The 22198-nt window shown below is 35.6% G+C and overlaps 1 protein-coding gene across 4 annotated transcripts in view; it reads right to left on the reverse strand.

Annotated features, from left to right (window-relative positions):
- Positions 1–22198, reverse strand: part of DNM1L (dynamin 1 like) — a 63721-nt gene that overhangs the window by 15245 nt on the left and 26278 nt on the right. For all 4 annotated transcript variants that reach the window (XM_082635087.1, XM_082635090.1, XM_082635089.1 and 1 more), the window contains exons 2-8: positions 17768–17915; positions 12935–12981; positions 12453–12524; positions 11124–11210; positions 4941–5103; positions 2179–2299; positions 669–800 (exon numbers count right to left, since the gene is read on the reverse strand). In XM_082635087.1, the coding sequence (XP_082491213.1) occupies positions 669–800; positions 2179–2299; positions 4941–5103; positions 11124–11210; positions 12453–12524; positions 12935–12981; positions 17768–17915 (770 nt within the window). The remainder of the gene's footprint in view (positions 1–668; positions 801–2178; positions 2300–4940; positions 5104–11123; positions 11211–12452; positions 12525–12934; positions 12982–17767; positions 17916–22198) is intronic.

Below are 22198 nucleotides of genomic sequence, written 5' to 3' on the forward strand. Positions count from 1 at the left end.
AATTTTTATATTATTGCAGTTACCTCAAAGAAAGTAAGCTACTCAATCCAATTCTACCTACATTATTTTGGTTTCTGACTTATCTTTTACGATGGGTACTCAGCATAGTGAAAATCAATCTTGTTAAGATACATATCCATCAGCCTTTAATTTATTTAGGGAATAAGCCAAAAGTAAAAGAAAACAGCTTTTACTTCAGTCATTTATAAATTGTTTAGAAAGGTCTTCTAATCCCTCTACCATCAGTGCATACTCAGAATTCAAGGTATATAGTTTACATTCTTTTTATGAATAGGAATAGAAGACATCCTAAATTAAGAATAGGTTATGTGAAAATTATAAATCTTAATTCAGTTCCTGAAATACAAAATGGAAATGAAGTCATCTGCCATCTAGTTCTATCATCAAAAGTAAAATGACTGTCAAGAATTACACGATTAAGGTATTTTAAAATTCACTTGAGCATTCCTAGACTACACGATGATTTAATGCCAACCACCTCAATAAAAATAAATAAATACATTATAAGAACCTACTATACAAGAAACAAAAAGTGAAATTTTACAGACAAGGACATTATAAAAATGTAAGGAACTGATAATCAAAGGTCTCAGACACCTACTGGCAACCCAGAAACATCTCATTTTCCAAAAGGTAAAAAATGTTACCTGTTTAAAGTCCTGGCAAGATACTTTGTTCCATTTCTATTGGCCAGAGATGGGTATTTCTTTTGAAGGAAAGCATATTCATCACGGATTGAATCAGTTACACTCTTCTTATTATTAATATCTAGCTGGCTCCTAAGGTTGAAAAATAACAAAACTGTTCAACTAAAGTCAACTGTGGTATGGTACTAAGTACTCTGGATAGTGAGGATGATGATGATGATGATGATGATGATGGCACCAGGCACTGTCTATAATGCCTGACGTGAATTGTTAATTCTCACAATCAGTCTATGCAATAGGTATTATCCCATTTAATAGCAAAGTAACTAAGGCCCAGGGAGATTAACTAACTTACCCAAAGTCACATATTAAGTAGTTCAGCCAAGATTCAAACTGTGTGACTTTTAAGTAAGCAATGCCTGAATAATTTAGGCCTCATTATTACCATTAACTACAGTCAAAAGCAGTACTCTTAAGTAACAGGGATAAACAGGTGAAAATATATGTGTCTTAATCAACTGTATATTTTATCCATGGACAGGCAACTAAATTGAAGAGTAGCCATCTACAAATACAACAAACAGTTTTATACCACCTGCTTGCCTGAAAAGAGATAATAGGAATTAAAAAAAAAAAGAGTAGGGGTGAGGGAGAAGGACATGTGATAAGAAGCAGACAACTGTAAAGACATCACTTAGTAACATTTTCATTTTAAAAGGTCTGAGACCAAAGATGTTAGGAGCCATTTAAACCCACATTATATCTAGTTTGTAGATGAACTAGGAGTAGAACCCAGATCTCATGACAATTTCAGTGCTTCCTATTTTATAAAGGCTTTGGACTAAGATCTCCATTTGAATCTGGCTCTGCTTTCACCAGCCATGTGACTTTGGTAAATGTATAACTTAAGTTTTCTGATTATAAAACAGACCAATATACATATCTCACAGGGATGTTGTAAGGGTTCAAAGAGATACCCTTAAAAACTTCTCAGAGTAGAGCGTCTAAAACTTAAGTAGACACTCAACTGTAGTTAGTTTCCTTTCCACAATTTTTAATTTCACCTACTTATAATTAGGATACCTTTAATAAAATTTCTCCAAGTCACCTCCTGGCAATTACATAGAATCACTAATGCTAGGGGTTAAATCGATCTATTAAAATACTACCACCTTAAGAACTCTTGACTGGGTGTAAACTAAATAATACGTTTTTTTATCCAGTGCCCTCCTCATACGTAACGTAATAGACAGGGATTTTTTAAGCCTAGCCATTAAATTTTCTTCCATTTTGTGGCACTGCTTACTTTAGAAACACTTTCTATTTAAAAATATCTACAGGAGGCTTTAGTGAATCTCTTCCTTTAGAGCAATGAATTCTTTAGCAATACCAAGATTACAGTAAAAGGGGAAAAAGTAGGGACACCATCACATTTCAGACTGATTCAAAAAATTCAGATTTGCTTTGAAATGAGAATGCTGCAATTCTTATCCCATTCTTGATTGCTAACCTGTTAACTATTCCAATTATTCCCAGTTTGACTGGTATAACCCTTCCCATCAATACATCCATGGCATCAGTACCCGCATCCATGAGATCGAGTTTAGTGATTACAGCTAGGGTTCTGCGACCTGGTAAATGCAAAAAAGAAAAGAAATGACCCATTAAATTAAGCTATTAAGTATTAATAAAGGAAAATCCTAATCTATAATCCCACCTAACATTACCGTTGCCATCATTTTGGTAATGTTTTTCTAACCTTTGCTTACAAATACTTTTTCAAAACTACTTTTAATCATCAATGTTTAATTTTAAAAATTTTTCACATGTAATTTTTTATTAGCTCTTCGGGCTAACTTTTTTATTAGCATTTTAAAAATTTGTTTGAAATTCACTCATGCCTAGTGTGTGAATTTTTGCAGAGCACAAATTCACTAATTTTTTTTTTTTTTTTTTTTTTTGCTCATTACAATTTATTCTTTCTTTCTGCCCACCCCTCGGCATCTCTGGCCACAACCAGCCCACCCAACACTGTCTTGGGTACACAGCTCCACTGGTTCCAATCACAAGGCATGGGATATGATGCAGACTGTGACTAATTTTCTGTATGACTTTGTTGGCTCTGTATGGTTATATACGGGGAAGCCAAGTTTGTCCAGAGCCTGGGTGTGGACAAACAACATATGGGAGACGAGACCCGGGCCCCGGTACTCAGGCAGCGTGACCCCCAACCGCACTTCTCCTGTCTAGTCCATCAGGGACCAGGACACAGGGGTCCCCTCAGGCCCCAGCAGGCAGAAGGTGGGGAAGGCCTGGATACAGCGCTCAATGAATCGCTAGCTCCTCTCATTGCCACCAAAATGCCAGAATTTATTCACCATGCCAGCGTGGACAGGATCCAGGGATGAGAGTTTAAACATCTCTTGGTTAATGGCTTTTTTTCAGTTCTATGAGTTTTGACAAATGCAATGTCACCACTACCTCAAAACAAAACAGTTCCATTGCCCCCCAACCCCCACCAAAATTTCCTTGTACTATCCCATTCCTAGTTTTGTCTTTTCCAGAATGCTATATAAATGGAATCATATATATAGCCTTTTGGGTCTGGCTTCTTTCACTTGGCATAATGCTTGTGAGAGTCATCTATTTTGTTGCATGTATCAATAGTTCATTCCTTTTTATTGCTGAGTAGTATTCCACAGTGTGGACACACTATAGTCCAGTTATTCATTCCCCATTTGAGAAACATCTCTGTTGTTCTCAGTTTTAGGAGATTAAGAATAAAGCTACTATAGATATTTGCATACAGGTTCTTTATACGAACATAGGTTTTCATTTAACATTGGTAATAACCTAAGAGTGGAATTACAGATTTAACTGTTTAAGAAACTGAGAAACTGTTTCCCAAAGTGGCTATACCATTCCCACCAGCAATGTATGAGAGTTCCAGCTGCTCTGCATAATGTCCAATTTTACATATGGCATTTTTCAATTAGAAGCATTTTTGTATTTTGGTCCAAATCTACAAAATCATCCTTTTTAATGATTCCATATTCTATTATTATCTTATCATTCCTACTGTGGGCCATATATTGATTCTAATTTTTTATAAATAATACTGGATTGGATTATTTCCTTATACTATATTACTAGATTAAGATCACTAGGTCAAAAGTATGATTATATTTATGGCTCAAGGGTCAGTTTAAAATAGAATTAATGTGGGCTTCCCTGGTGGCGCAGTGGTTGAGAGTCCGCCTACCGATGCAGGGGACACGGGTTCATGCCCCGGTCCGGGAAGATCCCACATGCCGCAGAGCGGCTGGGCCCGTGAGCCATGGCCGCTGAGCCTGGGCGTCCGGAGCCTGTGCTCCGCAATGGGAGAGGCCACAACAGTGAGAGGCCCGCATACCGCAAAAAAAAAAAAAGAAAAAAAAAATAGAATTAATGTATATAAAATGCCTGTTTACTTTATATAATAAAAATAAAACTTAGATAAACATTTTGATATAGTTTATCTTTAAATCTAAAATGAACATTAATTACTCATATAATAAGTTTCTTAAAAACTTGAAATAAAAAATTTTAAGAAATGACCCCGTTTATAGGAATTTTAATTAGCAGTCCTAGCACTAACATTTCCTACCAAATTTTTATTTTAAATTTTTATTCAAAGTAGGAAATAAGAAACATGACACTGCCCACAGACCCTCAATACTCAGATGAAAAAAAAATGGCTCCTGTATACAGCAAAGCATACATTTATTAGCAGCAATAATAACTTACAGTCTGGCATCTTATATAAGATGCACACTGCAGCATTAGTCAGGTATCATATACTGACTCACAGTATGAACTATATTTCGAAGAATCCCCTCTGCCTTGAACCTCTGAAGAATGTAGATACCATAATTATCTACTATACTATAATAGTCTACCATGACAGTTATTCTTAGAAATCAGCCATTCAAAAACCTAAATCATTTTATTTATACAAAACAAACTTTTTGCAAAGCCATCTTCTTATTTTAAAATCATTAGGTAATCATTACAAATATGGACATCATGTGAAGTATTTTTGCCTAGCCTGTACAACAATTTATCCATTTCCACCAAAATTTCTAGTTGATAATATAAGTAAAATAGAAAAGCATTATTTTTAAAATGTGTACTAACAGCTAGAGATATTCTTTTTAAAAATGAAATCTCCTCTCGAGGGTAGATTTACCATGTTAACCAAGCATCTCATTAAAAATTAACATCTGTCCTTACCATCTGGATCTACCTCTCTTGAAATTTTAAGTGCCTCTGATGTTGCCATATCTGTATTAGCAGCAGTGACAGCAAGGATAATGGAATTTGGATTACTGATGAACCGAAGAATGAGCTCTCTGATTTGAAGCTCAATATCCTTAGGTTGATCACCTACAGGTACCTGGACCAAAAAGAGATGATCAAGGAACTAGTAATAAAAATCAACTCAGCTTTTTTCCCCCCCATTTAATCCAAAGAATATAGGTATTACTCCATTTACAGATAATTAAAATGAAATTATATACTACAGTATATGTGAATTTGGTAATATGTAAAAGTCTCAAAATGTAATCTTGCAAATATCAAAAGTCTACCATGTTAAGGATTGGTCGATATTAATTGCCTAGAGACAAATTCATTCATTCACTCAATTAGCAAGTATTTATTGGCAACCTTTATTTCAGGCGCTGTTCTACATACCAGATTTTATCACAGTAGTGGATAAGAAAAAGAAATTCCTGCCTTCACTGAGCTTTAGTGATGAGAAGCAGATAATAAACGCATATATACATAGTATCTAGGTGGTGGTAGGGCTATGGAAAAAATAAAGGCAAACAGGAGGCTAAGGAATACTTAGTTAAAGCTTATACTTTTAGGGATTTCCCTGGTGGTCCAGTGGCTAAGACCCCACGTTCCCAATGCAGGAGACCGGGCTTTGATCCCTGGTCAGGGAACTAGATCCCACAGGCCGCAACTAGAAGATCCTGCATGCCGCAACTAAGACCCGATGCAGCCAAATAAATAAATATTAAAGAAAAAAAGCTTATACTTTTAAATCATTATTTTAAATGGGATTATGCTTTTAAATTGAGTAATCAGGGGAGACCTCACCCAGATAATGACATTTGAGAGAATGACCACAAACTGAAAGAGATAAGGGAGAGGTACAAGCAGATACCTGGGGGAAGGACATTCCAGTAAAGTGAACAAAATGGCAGAAGTCTGGAGCAGAAGGAGCTAGAAGAGTAATAGAGACAGATCAAGTAGATACTTTAGATCTCTTTAAGAACTTCAGCTTTTACTCTGAGTGAAGTGGGAAGCCACTACAAAGATTCTGAGCCAACGAATGACACAATCTAATTTTCACTTTAATAATATCACTCTGGCTGCTTAGTTAATAAATTATGAGGAAGACCTCTTAGGAGACTATGGTGGTAATCCAGCTGAGATGATAGTGGCTAGCTCAGGATGGTAGCTATGAGTTTGTAAGATGTGACAGCGTTCCAGATATACAGGCACACCTTGTTTTATTGCACTTTGCAGATATTGCATTTTTTACAAATTGAAGGTTCGTGGCAACCCTGTGAGAAGGAAGTCTATTGGCCCTAATTTTTCCAAGAGCATTTGCTTGCTCTGTGTCTCTATATCACATTTTAATAATTCTTGAAATATTTCAAACCCTCCACCAGCAGAAAGATGACATACGACTACTGAACATTCAGATGATGGTTAGCATTTTTCAGCAATAAAGTATTTTTAATTAAGGTATGTACATTGCTTTTTTAGACATAGTGCTATTACACACCTAACAGACCAAAGTACAGTTGACCCTTGAAAAACACAGTGTTGGGGCACTGACCCCCTCAGTCAAAAATATGCTTTTGACTCCCCAAAAATTTAACTACGAATAGCCTCCTGTTGACTGGAAGCCTTACCAACAACAGGCAATTAACACATATTTTATATGTTATATGTATTACATACTGTATTCTTACAATAAGTAAAGAAAATGTTAATAAGAAAATCATAAGGAAGAGAAAATACATTTACAATACTGTACTCTATCAATATTTTATGTCATCTGTTTACAAGATAAATCTTCTGTCAGTACCTATATCAATATTGTCTTATATGATAACAAAACACTGTAGATGTTATATGTTATTACTGACACTAGATATCAAAAATGAAAAGATAACGTAAAAAAGAAATTCATATTTATTTACATATATAACAATTCATGCATTGATAACAAAGAAGCAGCAATACGATTGCTTTATGGTAGCCTAGTGTAATCGATAGAATTGCTTCACAGTAGCCTAGCCTATACACTAATGAGTGAATCGTTATAAAATTTTTATAGCACAGTGTTAAAGTCATATCCATAATACAGTATGGAAACCACTTACCTGTGATAGGCTGATACGCAGTTTCTCCAATTACAAAAGAAAGGCATACTGCATGGTAATATAATTCTTTGAAAGCAAAGTTATAAAACAGTAAGAAAACACATTATTAATTTTACATTAAATATCACTCACCTTATACCTATATAAAGACAGGCTATCCATTTCAATACAAGTCTTGTACACGATGTTCTACATAATGAGTACTTAGGCAATGATGACAAAAAGGACACAAAAACATCTCATACAGTTCTTTTTTTATTTTTTTTAAAGGAACTAATTTTTTTTTTTTTTTTTTTTTTGGCTGCATTGGGCCTTTGTTGCTGCACGCAGGCTTTCTCTAGTTGTGGCGAGCAGGGACGACTCTGCATTGCCGTGCGCAGGCTTCTCATTGCGGTGGCTTCTCTTGTTGCGGAGCATGGGCTCTAGGCACACAGGCTTCAGTAGTTGTGGCACGCGGGCTCAGTAGTTGTGGCTCGCGGGCTCTGGAGTGCTCTGGAGTGCAGTCTCAGTAGTTGTGGCGCACGGGCTTAGTTGTTCCGCGGCATGTGGGATCTTCCCAGACCAGGGCTCGAACCCATGTCCCCTTCATTGTTAGGTGGATTCTTAACCACTGCGCCACCAGGGAAGCCCTCTCATACAGTTCTTGCCATACAGTTACTAGATTTCACAAGAAGACATACACATATACAACAGAACTCTATGGCATGATGGTTATTTGCTATTCATTAAGTGGAAGTGGATCATCCTCATCATCTTCATGTGAAGTAGATGGAAGAAGAGGCGGATCTGGTCTTGCTATGTTAGGAGTGGCAGAGGCAGAAAAAGCAGAGGAGGCAGAAGCGAAGGCAGGAAAGGCAGGCACACCCAGTGTAGTTTGATGGAAATACATCATAATTTCTGTCTGACTGTTGTTTTTTCACTCTAAAAATGTTTCTATATGGTGCCAATCCTTCTTCCACCAAGTCAAAATCAGTCTTGAATAACTGGAACACTTTGACAGATCGTGTAATGTCAATTTGTTTGGGGGCACTGCTTCTTTTACATCTTCTTCCTCATCATCTGGCACTGTTTCAGAAGTACTCATTTCCATCAAGTCATCTTCTATTAATTCCTCCCATGCACTGTCTACATTAGCTCTTGAATTTCTACAAGATTCATATCTTGAAACGCTTCACCCACCCAACCACTTTTTTTTGGACCTGTCCACAGTCTCTTTCATGATTTCTTTGATTGGCTCTGTCGTAAATCCTGAAGTCTTACACAACACCTGGACACAGCTTTCTCCAGCAGGAATTTATTATTTCAGACTTAATGCCTTTCATGGCTTTTTCAATAACAACAACATCTTTAGTAGTGTAATCCTCCCAGACTTTCATGATGTTCTCTCTAACAGGGTTCTCCTCCATAGTACTGACAATCCTTTCCATAGAGTTCCATGTGTAATAAGCCTTAAAGGTCCATAGGACCTCCTGATTTAGAGGGTGAGTAAGAGACATTGTGTTTGGAGACAAGTAGACCACTTCAACTCCTGTGGCCAGGGGCACTGTCTAATACCAAAAGAACTTTAAAAGGCAGTCCCTTACTGGAAAGGTACTTCCTGCTTCAGGGACAAGGCATTGATGGAACCAGTCCAGGAAAAGGGTTCTCTTTGTCCAGGCCTTCTTTCGGGGCAACCAAAAGACTGACAGCTGGTGTTTCTCTTTTGCCTTCAAGGCTTGGGGGTTAGCAGCTTAATAGATAAGGGCAGTCCTGATCATGAACCCAACTGCATTTGCACTAGACGGTAGAGCTGGCCTATCCCTTCCTTCCTTACGTCCTGGTGCCTGCTTCTCTTCCTTACTAATAAATGTCCTTTGTGGCATTTTTTTCCAGAATAGGGCACTTTCATCTGCATTAAAAACCTGTTCAGGCAGATATCCTTTCTCCTTAATGATTTTCTTAAGAGCATCTGAGAACTTGTCTGCTGCCTCCTGTTATCTTGACATTTTTTAAGCCAAACCTCTTTCTGAAATTATCAAACTATCCTTTGTTGGCAATAAATTACACAGCTTTAGATCCTTCACCTTGCTTTTGCTTTAAGTTGTCATATGTTGACTTTGCTTTTTCTCAAATAATGTTATAGTCTATAGGTATGCCTTTCCTACAGCAATCCAGCACCCACATAAAAGTTGAAATTTCAATACAAGATATAAAGGCATTGCTCATAAAGTGCAAGGTTTTCATGCCTTCTGGCACAGCTGCAGCACTGCCTTCATGAATTTCCTTTTCTTTTTTCTTACAATGGTTCTTAAGCTGGATTCATTTATCTTGAAATGGTGGGCAACTGCAGGCCTCAATCTACAGTGCATATCAAGCAATTCAAGTTTTTCTTGTACCATCATGACTTTTCACTGCTTCTTGGGAGCACCTCCAGCATCACTAGTGGCGCTTCATACGTGTCTCATGGTGTTATTCAAGGTTTACGGCAGTACACTAAACATGATGAAAGGTATGCAAGAACCACAGAGATCACCGTTTCCCATGATTTACTGGAGAGATGAACTGCTCAAGCAGAGATGATTAGCATCAAACGGCATTTTAACGGGCTATTCACAACACTTGAGCTCAGCACAACAGCAACAGAAGGTGGCTATGAAATTATTACAGTAGTACAGTATGTGCTACAGTTCATCTTATGCAGTTATGATTAAATACTGCATCTTTACATTTGTTTACATTTCTTTCTGCTTCAAACGGCACCATGTACAGTCTGTGTGCATAGGTTTTGATAAATTTTAACTTTTTATAATAGATTTGTATGTTCACTTTTATTAATTTTTTCAGTATTTCTAGGCTATGCAGTTGTCTACAAGTTTTTTCAAATTGTCACAAATCTCCAAAAAAATTTTCCAATATATTTACTGAAAAAAATCCACATATAAGTGGACCTATGCAGTTCAAACCCTTGTTCAAGGGTTGACTGTATAGTGTAAACATAACTTTTTTTTTTTTTTTTTTTTTTTTTTTTGTGGTACGCGGGCCTCTCACTTTTGTGGCCTCTCCCGTTGCAGAGCACGGGCTCTGGACGCGCAGGCCCCGTGGCCATGGCTCACGGGCTCAGCCGCTCCGCGGCATGTGGGATCCTCCCGGATCGGGGCACAAACCCGTGTCCCCTGAATCAGCAGGCGGACTCTCAACCACTGTGCCACCACGGAAGCCCTAAACATAACGTTTATATGCACTGGATAAACAAAAAATTTGTGTGATTTGCTTTATTGTGATATTCACTTTATTGCAATATTCACTTTATTGTCGTGGTCTGGAACCAAACCTGCAATATCTCCAAGGTATGCCTGTATTTTAAAGGTAAAGAGAGCTAGAGGATTTGCTGACACAGAAAGTAGGGTGTAGGATAAGAAGTGTCAAGGATGACTACAAACATTTTGGCTAAGCAACTGGTAGAACAGAGTTGCCATTTATTGAGATGGAGGAGACTGTAGAAAGATCAAGTCAGGTTGAGGGACAGATCAGGCATTTGGTATTAGACACATCAAGTTTGAAATGCCTATTAGACATCTGAAGTGTGTATGTCAAGCAGACAGTGGATATACAAGATGAATATACAAGTCTGGAGATATTTGAGTGTTGTCAGCATACAGACACTCATATTTAAAGTCATAAGACCGGATGAAATCATCAAGAGGTTAGGTGTACCCCTTTGACAAGAGGTCCAAAAACTTAGCTTTGGGGCACTCACTGTTTAGACATTGAGAAGATAAGAAACCAGCAAAAGAGACTGAGAAGGAGTGACCAGTACTATCAGAAATAATCCTCTAGAGTGTGGTACCCTGGAAGCAGAGTAAAGGAAATGTTTCAAGGAGAAAGAAGGGCTCAACTATGTCAAATGCTGCTAATAAATCAAGGTAGTTGCAAAAAAAAGCTGATTAATCCATATGAGGTTAAGGAAAAACTACATTTGTTCAAGTGAAAACAAACATGACCATACCCACAATGAGTAACAACTATTCTTTACCTTAGTCATTCCTGGCAAATCCACAAGTGTCAGATTGACAACATTAGGTGAAAAAATCTTAAGATGAATTGGTTCAGGGCTTACTCCCTAAAAATTAAGTTTTAAAATATCATATTAAAATACATTAAAATTTCAATGAATAAAAATGCTAAAGTAAACCTCTTTTAAGTATTATACATTAGATGCTTTTAATTATTAAATAAACCATGATTTCTAAAGCATTTCAACAATCAAAACCCGATGAAACATATAGGAAATAAGGCAGCTAGCCATAGGTTATAATCCCATCCAACGTTATACTATTAATATACACAATTTATTTCCCCTATATTATTTCACATTCTTTTCTCCAGATTCTCAGCAGATAACGTTTCTTAAATATGTTTAATAGACTTAGTGCTGAACAAAAGAATAATGTATCACTATCCAAATTTATGAAGTTCTTGAGTTCAGGGAGTGAGACATAGGTAACAAGTTATCCAAATCAGGGAAGTATGGCGGCAGTAGCAGTAACTAAAAGGTAACCTGCCCAGAGATCAATAATAAACAAAGCTTAGTAAATCACTAAAACAGAGACAAATATCTGAATAGGCATAAAGAAATTAACATGGCTCCAAAAATGCCTTTTTGTCAGGAAAAATCTCTCCAGCACAGCATCCGGCAGATAAAAGGACTCAATAAATATTTTTTTAATATTAGTACTTAGCTAAGGCCCACTTGTGGGATTAAACGTACCCATACAAGAATGGAGGTAAAAACAAAAGGGAAGGGAACAGAAAAGTAATAAGAATAAAGAAAGAAAAGGGAGAAAACAGAAGCATTTAAGGGAGTCAGTGATAGCGCCTCGTGTCAAAATTAATCGTATCTTAGACACCTAATTTACTTTAAATTCTCAGAATCTGAGAAGACAATTCAGCTGTTAACATTACTTTTCATTTTCACTGAAAAAAAAAAACCTTAATTTCCCTCTGTTTGCTTTCATAAGTCAATCTAGCCTTACTCAGGTAAGAAAAAGAGCTCTTCAAAATACATGGATCTTGTAAGTTATATATTGCTTCTTAAATTAGAATACAGTCAGTCCAGCAGAAAAAGATAACACTGTAGGAAGTATTTTTAAAAGTTACATAATAAAGTGATATATACATCTCAAGATCGAGAATAAACACCTAAATGAAATATCTGATAGCATATAAAAACTCTAAGAAACAAAAGGTATTAAATAAAGTTTTTATATATTTGGGAAAATACTCCATTAGTTTCAAAGACCAGAATACTCTCGATGATATATTTACCAATGGTTATAATTTCCAGCTCTAAAGAGATGCCTACCTTATTATTTCCTGAAATCCTTTCTGTTTCATTTTCAATTTCTTGTCGAATTTCATCAAAATCTGTGTAAAGCTAAAAATTATTGAAACAAAAAACACGGTATTCAAAATAAGATTAAAAGTTCTTAAGCGGGGTTTGATAAATTACAAGGATGTCTATGGATCTGCTTCAGAGAATTAGTAAACAAACTCTAATATACACATATTTTTTCTGAGCCAAAGAGTGATAGTTTATATGAGTTTTTCAAAGCTGCCTGAGCCCACAACAGTTAAGAGTCTCAGAGAGAACAGGGCTCAACTTAAATGTTTTCCAAATAAACTACTACGGTTAGAAATGCTAAGATAAGATTTATTTTATAAGGAACAGCTGCTTCAAGATAACAATGCTACATTGCCAATCATAAGAAACTAAATTATCAACTACTTGTACCCCCAAAAAATGTTTTCGACATGTTACTCTTCACCATATTCTTGTACAATTACCTTATTTTTGGTATGAAGAAATTTACCCCATTCTTCTGCTTCAACCCCTGGAAAAAGAAAGACTCCATTTATTGGAAATTATGGAAATTACTTTTTATCTTTATTTAGGGATTCAAAAAGGCAGTACAATATTATTTTTTCCTATTTTTCCATTAACTACAAGTTAACTTATATTTTAAGATCTGCTAAATTATACTCTCACATTTTAAAAATTGTACCAGGTATTTCAGAAACGACTAATTTCAGAGCTGCTCACAGGTCTTCCCACTATTTGAAATCTAGATTTTAACAAATAAAACTGTTTACCTCTCCTCATATTATAGTAAAATATGTATACTTTATTTTTAAATATCTTACACATAAAAAGCAGTTTATCTCATGAAAATACTCAAGCTAATGGCTAAAAGAAGAAAACTTATGAGTCATACTGAATAATAATGCAAAAGGCATATATAATAGATTTACACATAACTCACAAAAATTTGCAATATGTGAATGAAACAGCTAACTTTTCATTGCTTTGTCGTTTTTATCTTAATTTGGTTCCTTGTTGGTAACCCATAAAATCACAATTTGTTGTTACTGTAAAGAGCTCTCTCAGTAGTGTGAAGCTACTCCATAATTTGTATGCATTTTCAACGTGATTTTTCCCCCCCAGGAACAAGATTATGTTCTCCCTTGGAATTGAAGGTAGGTAAGAAATGAAATGGCATGGGGTGTGGGGAACCTGGCATATGCCCTGTATGGAGTTGCTACTCGCCAGTAGTTTCCAATAATAGGTCTGTTCCTCTTGCACTTGCTGAAAAAAGGAAAAATTATTCACTGCAGGTACTGTTTTGAGTGGTCTGAGACTTGGAGAGCAAATTTTGTTCTGATTTTTCCAGAGAAGCTAGAAATGCTTAATTGTAGAAAGGTAAACTAACTTTGCCGCCCCCAAGCACAGCTATTCTGCTTTTGCCAAATTCAGAGTTTTAAATGTCTTAATGATTAAGTTTATGAATAACACATATCAGCCACCTGAGATCAAAATAAAAATGACTGAAAAGGTGGATCAATTTCTTTGGTGGGATAAAGGTAAATAAACTGGATCCTTTTTGCAAGTAAAATGCTCACCTACTTGAAGCTTAGTACCTTCTTCCAAGAAGTCTCATTGGAGGACTGGAGTAATCTAGATGAATAGAACTCAGAGGCAGGTACTATATACCAAAGGGGTGTTCTTAATTTACCTTATCATATAGAAGAGGCCTGGCTTCACAAGCATGTTTTTAAAAATAAAATAAATTACATTCACCACCAAAAAAAGCCTGCATTCTGATGCAATGCCAAAAGGTAACAAGAACCACTAACACCTGCAGTCAATCAATGTGGATAGGCAAATAAAAATGGAAAAAAAAAATGCACACAGCCTGTAAGAGTACAAAAGCACACATGCAGGCACAATAGGAAAAGAAGGGCCAAAAACAAATGGATAAAGGAAACCTTTAGAAAGGTGTCTTGAGTTTTTCCATGTAGCAGGGTCTGTAGTTAAAGAGAAACAGCACAGAATGATAAGTTTAGTGCTTATCCCTAATATTTCAAACCTTTCTAAAAAATCAAGTGTGCAAAAATCCTGAACACATTTCAAATGCCATTTCAAATGCATTCAATTATTCCAAATTTACAACTATAAAACTTCCATTACAATTAGTTATAATTAGAGGGATATATATAATATTTTAAATGACATAAATGAAGTATACAGTGTGCCATAATTTATTTTTATTTTCCATTATACCTAATTATATCACCTCTGGTTTCTAATTCTAACAAAATAGATTAAAATTAATTTACTATTCAAAAATTTGTCTTAGATATCTGATAACTATGGGTAAAGATAAATTACCTAGTGGGAAAAATCTACAAAACATATCAAACACATCTTTCAAAACCTTGAAAGTAAATATGAAAGTATTTACCAATTGAGCTTTCTAAGGGATTATTTTCTTTGAAATATATATTGAATTTAACAGAACAGCACAGAAACAGTTTTGGTCTTTAGTCAGCATGCTACTTTTGGATTTAGTCTACAAGGAGATCTGAGGAAAACTTGATTTATTTCTTACAAATATATGAAAGGTAATCATAGAGTTCAAAGTTCAAACTAAACCACCATCTCACTTGAAAACAGTTTTTGTTTTTAATAAGATTTTATCAGAAAATTCTTTTACATTGGCAGAAGTGGGGGGGCAAGATGAGAAATACTATAAATCTATATACTGACACCTCAATTATCCTATGTAGTTGGCAGAATGAGGTATCTCATGTTAAATAAATTTTCCTGATAGTTGAATTATACATAGTAATACTTAAATAGTTTAGCCAGTTTTGATGGACCTATATTTAAAATGGATTATACTGCTCCATGTCGTGTTAGAATCCACTGCTCTTAAACTTACCTATTAATGGTAACTTATGCCTTTGTTACATAATAAAGCCCTTTGAGGCTACAAATCCCTATACAAAATGGTTAGAGACTGATTTTTTCTTTTTTTGAAGTTCTCCTGTCTTTATGTTTTCCTCCCCTTTCTCCTGTATGGTTGCCAGGCTGTCAGGTAGTTCATACTCTTCTGGCTGTCTCCTGCTTCACTGTTTCTAATTTCCTCTAGGGTAGAATGATTTGTGGTAAGGTAGAACTGTTTATCCTAAGGATAGATAGGTTCTGATGAGAAGTTAAAGAACTATTCTAGTTATTAATAAGATACATGACATTTAGTACTCAAAATTTACAAAATCTATTTTGTGTTCTGGGTGGCTGAGTTGTCATTTTAAGTGAGGCTTTATGTTTTTTAATATAAAAAATAAGCACTAAGCTTGGGGGTGGGAAATATATATATATATAGGTAAAGATATGCAGATTTACTGACCAACCACCAAGAAGAGACATCAACAAAACAGAGTGGACATACAAACAAAGAGATACCAAGGAACTGACACTTCTATAGCTGAAATGTATACCCCTTCCAGAAACACTGCCCACATCTGCAAATAGTTTCTGAGAGACAGGATATCATCTGCCCTTTTCAAGGTGACTGAAGAAAATGAAGAGTTAAAAGAAACAGACTTAACACCATACAGTTTCTTGAAGTCTTAGTTTAAGGTATTTGGTAAAATTGATGATGTTAGTGAGAATGAAATTTTTAAAGAGTTATTCCATACATTTGAAGCTGGACCATAAATTAGTCCAAAATGATTAAATACAAGGTTCAGAATTTCAATAATAAAGAAATATTACAGAAAAGCAAAGCGATGAATAATATACCAAGAAGCTACCTAATATAATTAAAAGACTCCTACATATCCTCTGGCAGTCTATCCAAAAATATTTATCATTATATGTTAACATCTACAACTTCATTAACTTGCTTTAGTGATTAACTTTCTGTAGTCATTCTAGATGCTCATGACAGGTCTTTTTTACTTCCCCTTTAAAAAAAAAAATCAAGCTATCACAACAATGCTCCTATAATAAGTAAAGGAAAAGATCAGATACAGAAATTAAAGTAACTTCAATTGAATCAAATTATCATCCCATCTTAGATTAGGACATAAGAAACAGAATGAAACTTCATTGAAAACAGATCTCTGCAGAATGAGAAACAAACATGGTACTCTGCTGCAAATACAATTTAATACTTAGAACATTTTATAGACTTTTATAAATAAGACAAAATGTGAACCAAACACTGAAGATTAAACATATTACTCTCATCAAACATTCCAAATCTCACTAATGTAAAAGTATGATCAATAGAGGATACATATTTAATAGGCAATTTAAAACATGCTAATAAAGATAGTGTGTCTTAAAATATTTTCAGTTTAACCAAAGAAGAACTGCTATAAAGGATGGTGCATATTTTATCATGATACTCCATGTTTATTATTTGGGTGAGGGAGGAATCTAAAAAGTATGTGTTATATAGGTAAGCCTTAGCAAGAGAAGGATAGTAAAAAAAATAATAATAATTAGGGACCTCCCTGGCAGTCCAGTGGTTAAGACACCATGCTTCCACTGTAGGTAGCACAGGTTCGATCCCTAGTCGGGGAACTAAGATAGCTCATGCCACGCGGAGTGGAAAAAATAATAATAATTTTTTTTAAAAAACTCTTTCTAAAAATAATATTCATCTTAGATTGAAGGGCCAAAGATTCAAAATTAGCAGACACATGGCAAGACCAGAAAAGGGAAGGTAAGATAACATTGCCATGCTGAAAAGCTAAATCATTTTAATTTTATTTAAAAGTAAATCTTTAAACTAGAATCTAAAATATTTAATTTCTAGGGACTTCCCTGGTGGTCCAGTGGTTAAGACTCCACGCTTCCACTACAGGGGGCGCAGGTTCGATCCCTGGTCGGGGAACTAAGATCCCACGTGCCGCGTGGCGTGGCAAAAAAAAGAAAATATTTAAATTCTAAAACAAAGTGAAAAGGCAAGAACATTGTTTTAAACACAAGGAAAAAAAGTTTAAAACACTCCAAAAGACACAAAAACTTTTAAAAATAACTGATTCTCGTTTACCAAGTAGCTCACTAGATCCTCCACTAAATAGCATTAACAACAGTTTACTAAACTGAATTACCAAAAAGGTTCTCTTTCAAACAAGTTGACTCATGGTCCTCAAAAACAACAACAATTACTCTTTTTTTTACATGAGAAAAGATGCATACCACTTTTCTTTACAAGACTTCTGATTTTGCTACAGTCACTAATTTCTAATTAGCTCATGTCTTTTGAAGATTGGACCAAAAATGAAGAATTTTTAAATAATTTATATTCCAATTCTAAAATTTACCATTTTCTTCTCCTGTTGTTTTTCGTTTATCTTCGGGTGAAACATGGACTAGCTGCAGAATGAGAGGTCTCCGGGTGACAATACCAGTGCCTCTGGGAAGCAGGTCCCTCCCCACTAGGCTTTCTAGCACTGAGCTCTTTCCACTGCTCTGAAAATGGAATACACAAGAGCAAAATGAGTTTCTTAACAGATTTTTTGTAACTCAGTAAGACTATGCTATATAATTACTTTAAAAAAATTATTGCCAAGTCTTTTAAAATGAAAGTTTAGTTACATTTTCTATTATACGATCTTTATTTCTTTAAAATAAAAAAGTACAAAAAGAGAAAATATATACCCTAGTGTAAAATCAATTAGTTATGTGGTAACAATATCTATGATTATTTCATGGGATATATAAAAATTTATAACTCAAACAAAAGGAGAGAGAAAATATAAAAGCCCCAATTCCCCATAATTTTCCTATCTTTTCTGATACTCTCAACCATATAATATTAGGTATTTTCAAAACCTATATAATATTGGTATACACAAAATTATGCCCAGAATATATAGATATTTTACTTTAAATGGGATAGTAGTACTATGTGTATTTTTCTCTAACCCACTTTTATTTTTAATAAAACAATCAGGGATATCATTCCATATCAATATATTTACTTCTGTGCTTAATAGTTAAATAGTATTCTGTATGTAAAACCAAACCCCAACTGATGGACATTTAAATGGTCCTTGCCACTATTAACAATGCTGCAATGAACATACTTTGTACATATAACCTTACTTACTTATCCTATTACCTCATTAGATTTACTTAGTTCATTAAATGAAACTGCTGTGATTAAAGAGCATACAGATTTTATGCATTCAGGTACTACCAGACTGCACACTACAAGATGGGAGGCACCAAGCTATGCTTCATGTTCAATCTGCTGCATCCCCATCAGCATTGGGCATTACCACTTTTTTGAGTCTTTGCTACTTTTTTTGGTAGATAAACACTGACAGTTCATTTAAATTTGTATTTCTTTATTATTCAGTCTAGTATCACTTTGTTTAAGGGCCTTCTGTATTTCTCCTTCAGTGATTTGCTTGTTCAAATGCTGGTATATTATGCATCTTATTAGTTTATAAAGATCTTTATCCATAAGTATTTATTTTTTGTTGTTTTGAATATTTCCCCCAAATTTTTATTTTGAAAATTTCAAAGCCACAAGAGTTGCAAGAATATTAACAGTGAATACCCATATACCACAACAAAAGTACCATATACCTTAACTAATTATTAGTATTTTGACACATTTGCTTTATGTCTCTTCTTACACACACACATATTTTCTTTTCATTTGCTGTTCCTTTTGAGAGTTGGTTAATATGTCATGACATTTCATCCCTAAATAAAGTGGCATATCTCTAAGAATAAGGGCATTCTACTATATAACCACACTACAATGATCACACTAAGCAAATTTAACATAGACACAATACTAATAAACAGTATATCAAATAATAATCAAATAATCAGTAATCAAATAATATATAAACTTGTCTCTATTATGCATTTTTATATTATACATAAATGTTTACAAATTTGCTATTTTTTTCAACTTTGTAATTCATATTTTTCGGTAACAGAGTATGTTTTCCTTACTGTATTTTTTCTTAGTCAAAACTAGTACATCTTCTAATTTCATACTTTCTACAAAAGCAAACACCCTAAACTCATCTACTGTATCAGAAAGGGTCTACAAGAAACAGATGACCCATTCAAGTTAGAATAATTTAAGGATAGTATTTACAAGTAGACTATTTACAGAGTTTTGGAAGAGGGGGATCACAAGGGATAGAGCAATAACGTGGGCTGGTAATGACAGAGCAGCTCTTATCACTCACAAGCTCCAAAAGATGGATGAGAACTTTCAGAGAGCCAGCCTAAGGCACCTACACATAGGAAGTAAGCCAGGGGAATAAATACCCAGACTTTAGTCTCCTCCTTTGTCTAAGTCCTGCCAAGACTCCCCATTTCCAAACCCAATAGGCAGAGGACATAGGGCCCCATTCCTGTTGTCCAGAAAGGTCCCCTATGATGGAGAAAAGTAATGTTGAGTGGATAAGGGGTGTTAAATTTAAGATTATTTGGCACATCCGGCTTTGCTAGGTTTTGGAGCCCAGGTTTGCCCCTCTCATAAGTAAAATGGGTGCTTCCCCCATTTCTTTTCTGTACTCTAAAATAATTTAAACAACACGGAACGGGGACCTTCAAGATGGCAGAGGAGTAAGACATGGAGATCAGCTTCCTCCCCACAGATACATCAAAAATACATCTACATGTGGAACAACTCCTATAGAACACCTACTGAACGCTGGCAGAGGACCTCAGACTTCCCAAAAGGCAAGAAAATCCCCACATACCTGGCCATGTGGCAGACAGGGTCTTGGTGCTCCAGCCTGGTGTCAGGCCTGAGTCTCCTTAGTGGGAAACCGAGTTCAGGACATTGGACCAACAGAGACCACCCAGCCCCATGTAACATCAATCTGTGAGAGCTCTCCCAGAGATCTCTGTCTCAACACAAAGACCCAGCTCCAGCCAACGGCCAGCAAGCTCCAATGCTGATGCCCCATGACAAACAACTAGCAAAACAAGAACACAACCCTACCCATTACACAGAGGCTGCCTAAAATCATATTAAGCTCACAGACACCCCAAAACACACCAACAGACACGGCCCTGCCCACTAGAAAGACAAGATCCAGCCCCACCGACCACAACACAGGCACCAGTCCCCTCCACCAGGAAGCCTAAACAAGCCACTAAACCAACCTCACCCAAAGAAGGCAGACACCAAAAACAACGGGAACTACGAACCTGCAGCCTGTGATAAGGAGATCACAAACACAGTAAGCTAAGCAAAATGAGAAGACAAAGAAACACAGAGCAGATGAAGGAGCAGGGTAAAAACCCAGCAGACCAAACAAATGAAGAGGAAATAGGCACTCTACCTAAAAAAGAATTCAGAGAGTAATGGTAAAGATATCCAAAATCTTGGAAATAGAATGGAGAAAATAAAAGAAACGTTTAACAAGGAACTAGAAGAACTAAAGAGCAAACAAACAATGATGAACAACACAATAAATGGAACTGAAAATTCTCTAGAAGGAATCAATAGCAGAATAACTGAGGCAGAAGAACAGATAAGTGACCAGGAAAATAAAACAGTGGAAATAACTACCGCAGAGCAGAATAAAGAAAAAAGAATGAAAAGAATCGAGGACAGTCTCAGAGACCTCTGGGACGACATTAAACTCACCAACATTCAAATTATATGGGTCCCAGAAGAAGAAGAGAAAAAGAAAGGGTCTGAGAAAATATTTGAAGAGATTTTAATTGAAAACTTCCCTAACATGGGAAAGGAAATAGTCAATCAAGTTCAGGAGGCACAGAGAGTCCCATACAGGATAAATCCCAGAAGAAACACACCAAGACACATATCAATCAAACTATCAAAAATTAGATACAAAGAAAAAATATTAAAAGCAGCAAGGGAAAAACAAAAAATAACATACAAGGTAATCCCCATAAGGCTAACAGCTGATCTTTCAGCAGATACTCTGCAGGCCAGAAGGGAGTGGCAGGACATATTTAAAGTGATAAAAGGGAAAAACCTACAACAAAGAGTACTCTACACAGCAAGGATCGCATTCAGAGTCCATGGAGAAATTAAAAACCTTACAGACAAACAAAAGTTAAGAGAATTCAGCACCACCAAACCAGCTTAAAGGAACTGCTCTAGGCAGGAAACACAAGAAAAGGAAAAGACCTACAATTACAAACCCAAAACAATTAAGAAAATGGTAATAGGAACATACATATCGATAATTACCTTTAATGTAAATGGATTAAATGCTCCAACCGAAAGACACAGACTGGCTGAATAGATACAAAAACAAGACCTGTATATATGCTGTATACAAGAGACCCACTTCAGACCTAGGGACATATACAGACTGAAAGTGAGCAGATGGAAAAAGATATTTCATGCAAATGGAAATCAAAAGAAAGCTGGAGTAGCAATTCTCCCATCAGACAAAATGCACTTTAAAATAAAGACTATTACAAGAGACAAAGAAGGACACTACATAATGATCAACGGATCAATCCAAGAAGAAGATAGAACAATTGTAAATATTTATGCACCCAACATAGGAGCACCTTGATACATAAAGCAAATGCTAACAGCCACAAAACGGGAAACCGATAGTAACATAATCACAGTAGGGGACTTTAACACCCCACTTTCACCAATGGACAGATCAACCAAAATGAAAATAAATAAGGAAACACAAGCTTTAAATGACACATTAAACAAGATGAATTTAATTGATGTTTATAGGACATTCCATCCAAAAACAACAGAATACACTTTCTTCTCA

The sequence above is a fragment of the Mesoplodon mirus genome, assembly GCF_964341445.2.
Source record: "Mesoplodon mirus genome assembly, chromosome: 11".
NCBI classification, from domain to species: Eukaryota; Metazoa; Chordata; class Mammalia; order Artiodactyla; family Ziphiidae; genus Mesoplodon; species Mesoplodon mirus.